The 5,359-nt window shown below is 42.2% G+C and overlaps 1 protein-coding gene across 1 annotated transcript; it reads left to right on the top strand.

The window, feature by feature from the left end:
• Positions 1 to 276: 276 nt before the first annotated feature.
• On the top strand, positions 277 to 5,063 carry LOC125482530 (TBC1 domain family member 9B-like; the record flags this gene model as incomplete). The annotated part of the gene is made up of 3 exons (XM_048594614.1): positions 277 to 345; positions 2,726 to 2,966; positions 4,942 to 5,063. Coding segments are annotated over 3 exons (432 nt in total), but the record flags the coding sequence as incomplete, so codon positions are not given.
• Between the last annotated feature and the right edge of the window lie 296 nt (positions 5,064 to 5,359).

The raw sequence follows: 5,359 nt of genomic DNA, 5'->3' as shown, positions 1-5,359 counted from the left end.
CCAACACCTGCCCCATTGTTTAAAAAGAAACAAAAACAGGAATCCTCAATGAGTGTCGATTAGATACAGATGAATGAACACACTTTATATAGAGTCAGCATTCTGCATTTGCTTTACATGTAGACTCTCCTCCCAGTGACGCTGAGTTACAACGACAACAATTTGTAAGAATGTTTTGATACTGGGTGAAACTCGTGCACGCTGTTGTGCGAACTTGTTTCAGTCTATCGCTGACAATTCTTGTTTTATCTCCGAATTGATGGTGTATCTTTCCAGGTGCGTGCTATCCTGACGGAAACTGCTTTCAGTATCGAGGAGCTGGAGGAGCTCTATTTACTTTTCAAGGTCAGTGGATGTGCAGCACAATAAATCAATCACACATTAAACTGTGAAATTTGAACTTTATAACGCTCTGGTTAGGTCTCGTTTGGTGTACTGCAAACAATTCTGGGCAACACACTTCAGGAAAGCTGTAAATGAATACAGAGAGGGTTTAATGGGATGTTAATGGAAAGTGGATGGGAAATGTTAGGACTTCTGCTTGGAGCAGAGTGGGTAGCAAGTTACCTATTGGAGATGTTTTAAATTCATTTGCATATTGTGGTTGTCACTGGTTAAACCAGCATTCATTGTCCGTCTCTAATTCCCTTACGAAATGTGGTGGTGAGCTGTTTTCTTGAACCATGCCTGTGCGAAGTAGGGGATTAGATGGACCACAATGCTATTAGGAAGGGAGCTTTGGGAACAGGAATGAGGTGTAGGCCCTTTTTATTTCAATTAGCCTTTTCCACCATCCATTGAGATCATGGTTGAGCTGTGATCTAACTCTATATGTCTGCCTTGCTCCATGTCTTTTCATACAGATTGGTGTTTGATAGAGTTGTTTGTTTGGAGTCAGTAAGAATGTGCACCTATTGTTTCTGTTTCATCGTAACAAAATAGGTGACAGCCATTCTCTGGCTCATTCCTCTGAGCAATACCTTGATTAATTAGAGTAAACACTGGCCACTGAAAGCAAATGTGCAGGTGCAGCAAGCAGTTAGAAAGACATACAGGAGCAAGGAAGTCTTATTACAGCTTTACAGGACCTCAGTGAGACCACACCAGCAGTATTGTAAACAGGTAGTTTTCCTGTAACACAATAGGTGCGTTCTTGTGTGACCTCGCGCTATAGAAAATCGCCGTCGAAAATCACATAATAGGGAAATCTCTATAGAAAATTTCTCTACCTGTACAGAATGTTTGCGCTATCTAAACAGCATCCACTATTCATTAATTGTGTTACAGCCAATTTGCATTAACGAAACACGCGTTGTACCAGAACAACCTGTACAGCTTTTGGTCTCTTTACCTAAGAAAAGATTTACTTGCCAGAAAGGGAGCGCAGCCAAGGTCCAGTAGACTCATTTCTAGGTTGGCACCTTTTGTTGAATGAGGAGAGATTAAAGTTTAGAAGAATGAGGGAGGATCTCATTCTCGCAGGCCTGAACAGACTGATGCAGGGATGATTTTTTTATTCCCCTGGCAGAGTGGTGATGGGGTTCCAGAACATAGAACATAGAACATTACAGCGCAGTACAGGCCCTTCGGCCCTCGATGTTGCGCCGACCTGTGAAACCAATCTGAAGCCCATCTAACCTAAACTATTCCATTATCATCCATATGTTTATCCAATGACCATTTAAATGCCCTTAAAGTGGGCGAGTCTACTATTTTTGCAGGCAGGGCATTCCACGCCCTTACTACTCTCTGAGTAAAGGGGTCACTGTCCCAGGATAAAATGTAGGCCATTTTGGACAGAGATGAGGAGAACTTTCTTCATTGGCAGTGGTGAACTTGTGGAATTCTCTACCACAAAATGCTGTGAAGGCCAAGTGACTGAATATGTTTAAGAAAGAGAAAGATTTCTAGAGGCTAAAGCTGTTAAGGCATATAGGGAGAGAGTTGAGAATATGGCATTAAAATGGAGAATTGGCCATGAACATATGGAGTGGGCTCAATGGACTGCATAATCTGCTCCTCCTATTTTGTGTTACTAATCTCCCTGGTTTACATTTAAACAAAGCTTGGCAGTTAACTGCCAGTCTTCATCTAACTGGTACATTCTACATGGCAACATCTGTACCAATTGAAATACACTTGTGAATAGATCAAAACTCTCTTCTCATATGGTATAACAATGTTCTTCCCCTTTGCATTGGTATTCTTGTGAATGCCCTGATGAGTCACGAGATGAAATGTTTTTCACAAATTTACACATGGGAAGATGGACGTTTAGCACACTTCTGTGCCTCCTCTTCACCAAGAACTCCATGGGCCTAGCAACACTTGCATTTCAGAATCTTATCATTGACTGAAAATCTCGTGGCCTTCCCCCTCCCAACTCTGTATTCTCCTCCAGTCCCTGATATTTCTCCAACTCTGGCATCTTGCACACCTCCCCAACTATAATTAGAACACAGTTGTTGGTGACATCTTCAGCTGCCTAAGTCCCAAGCCTTCCTTTGTCAAAATCTTTATTCCTCTTTGCCTGTCCCTCCTCCTTTAAGGTGCTCCGTTATAAAAGCTTAGCCAAAGGGGTAGTTTTTAAATTACCAATCCTAGTGTTCTTTCATGTGACACCAGTGTTGATTTTACTATTTGCTCCTGTGAAGCATTCTTGGGATGTTTTTCATTGTTGAAGCTGCTATATAAGAATATCGATGGTGTTTTCTTTTCCCCTCAGGCCAAACACTTGATGAGCTGTTACTGGGGTGGGAGCAGCAGCGCAGCAGAGAGACATGACCTCAACCAGCCTTACCTGGAACAGTATCGCATTGATTCAGAGCAATTCAAGGAGCTCTTTGTGGCGCTGTCACCATGGACTTGTGGACCACATTCTCAGGTGCTCGCTGGGCGCATGTTCCGCCTCTTGGATCAAAACAGAGACTCGCTTATCAGCTTTAAGGAATTCATCACTGGGCTGAGTAAGTGTTCATTTTCCACTCCTTACCGTCTCCAGAAACAATCCCACAGAAACATCAAACACTGCCTGAAAACTCAGTGAGTCAATGTTCTTTTTGATGCTCGTCCAGAACTAGGGGCTCTCAATATCAGGTTAAGGCTTAGCCATTTAAAGCTAAGATAGAAAATATTTTCATTCGGAAAGTTGAGAGTCTTTGGAATTCTCTACCTAAACAGGGATGCAGAAGCTTAATAGGTGAATCAATTCAAGACAGAGATTTTTGGAAACTGAGGAATCAATAGATATGAGGGCAAGGCAGAAAGTGGAGACTGGTGGAAGCTCATGATCTCTTAAATAGCAAAACAGGCTTGTGTTTGACCTACTTCCGTTCTTGCATTCCTATGAGTTTGATAGTGAATGTCAGCTGATGTGGAGGTGGATGTGCAATAAATCAATTGGGTGAGGGGTAAATATGTATCCTCTTTCTTGAGTGTCAGCCATGGTTCTGAGGGTAGCACAACTGCCTCTGCCTCAGAGTCAGAAGTTTATGGGTTCAAGGCCCAATCCAAACATTTGAGTCTCTATTGGAGATTCAGCCTCCCTGTGACAATACTGAGGGAATGCTGCACTGTTGAGGTGTTTTCTTTGAACTGAAATGTTTAACAAAGCCCCTGTCCATCCTGTGGAAGTGAGATATCCCGCAGGTCTAGTTGAAGAAGAGCAGGGGAGTTCTCACTGATGTCTTGGTGACATTTATCCCTCAACCAGTGTCACTGTTTTAGTTAGTTGTAGGGATGGAGCAAATTACAAAATGGGTAGAGGCAAGAACATGATATTTGCCAATAGGAATGAGACTTTTAAAACAGGTATTGCTGGACCCATGAAGTTATTAAAGAGGAGACAACTCCTATCACTGTATCTATATAAATATTTCAGAATCAAATAGGACTGTCAGGAGATTATCTAAGGTTTTTTGGTGCCTGTGGCAATTACTTTTTCCTTCCATATCTGCAATATTGGCTCAAATCCAACTTAAAACTGAACTCCGTCCCTGTCAGGCATGATATGAATTGGAATTTAACAGAAGTTAATTTGGGGATGTGATGATCACTGGCAATATCAGGATTTTGTGTGTATCATATGATTCCACAAGTATGACTGTCAGGCTATTGCTTGATGAATCTGTGGGATTGCATTCCCAATTTTGTTACTTTCCCCCAGATATTAATAAGGGGAACTTTGCAGGGTCAATAGTTATGCTTACTCTAATGCGAGGTCTTGACCTGAAACGTCAGCTCTCTCTGTCTCTTCTTTTGGTATTTCTTGAATTGTAGGGGCATTTAGCATCTGAACTCAGGTGTCCTTGTGTCATGGCTAAGCTCAGGGATTTGATTTTGGAACCTGACTCTGACCTACATTAACAATGTAAACATCCTGAGGTGCGCGAACCAACTGCAATACAATCCTGCTGTCACTCAGCTCAGCTAATGCCTCTCAGAGTTGAGGCTAAACCTGATTTGTAGAGTTCAGTCGCAGCCCACCCCTACCCCAAGGAAGAGAGCCTTGCTATTTCTATAGCACCTTTTCTCAGTCTGACAACATCCCAAAGACTGTACAAAGCTGTAAAGCTGATGAAGTAGTTTTTGAAATGTCCTTGTGATAGAAACTCCAGCACACCACAAATTTCCTGAATGGTCAGGTGATCTGCTTTACTGTTATTGGTGAGAAATTAATACTGGCCAATCCAGAGTATTCATTTGATCTTGTCCAAAATAGTGGCTGCAATGTTTTATTTCCCACATCCATCCAAAGTAGCAGATGTACATCGCTGTTTAATGTCAGATTGAAAAGTCAACATAGCTGACTGTGTTGCACTCCATCAACACTGCACTCTAGTCTCACCTGAGTCTTTATGCTCAAATCCTCAGAGTTGACTGCAATTTACATGTGAGATGATTGAAGGTCAGGTATTATGTAACTTGGGTTTTATCTTCTAGGTGGAATGTACCATGGCGATCTTGTAGAGAAGTTGAAACTCTTGTACAGACTGCACCTGCCACCATGTAAGATCACGATTGACGAACTTCCCCACGCATTCTTCTTCTCTACTCACCAGTGATTTATTAGTTACAAGGCTGTATTTTCCTACTTTAGTCAGTTCCTGTCTAGAATGTACTAATTCATGTTTCTGTGCACACTCTTGATTTTTACACGAGGGAGGAGATGGCCTAATGGAATTATCACCAGTCTATTAATCCAGAGATAGTAGGAACTGCAGATACTGGAGAATCTGAGATAACAAAGTGTAGAGCTGGATGAACACAGCAGGCCAAGCAGCATCAGAGGAGCAGGAAGGCTGACGTTTCGGGCTGAAGAAGGGTCTAGGCCCAAAACATCAGCTTTCCTGCTCCTCTG

The sequence above is a fragment of the Rhincodon typus genome, unplaced genomic scaffold (genome assembly GCF_021869965.1).
Source record: "Rhincodon typus isolate 14 unplaced genomic scaffold, sRhiTyp1.1 hic_rhity00011792, whole genome shotgun sequence".
In the NCBI taxonomy this organism is placed as follows: Eukaryota; Metazoa; Chordata; class Chondrichthyes; order Orectolobiformes; family Rhincodontidae; genus Rhincodon; species Rhincodon typus.
This window is presented reverse-complemented; position numbering and strand designations above follow the sequence as displayed.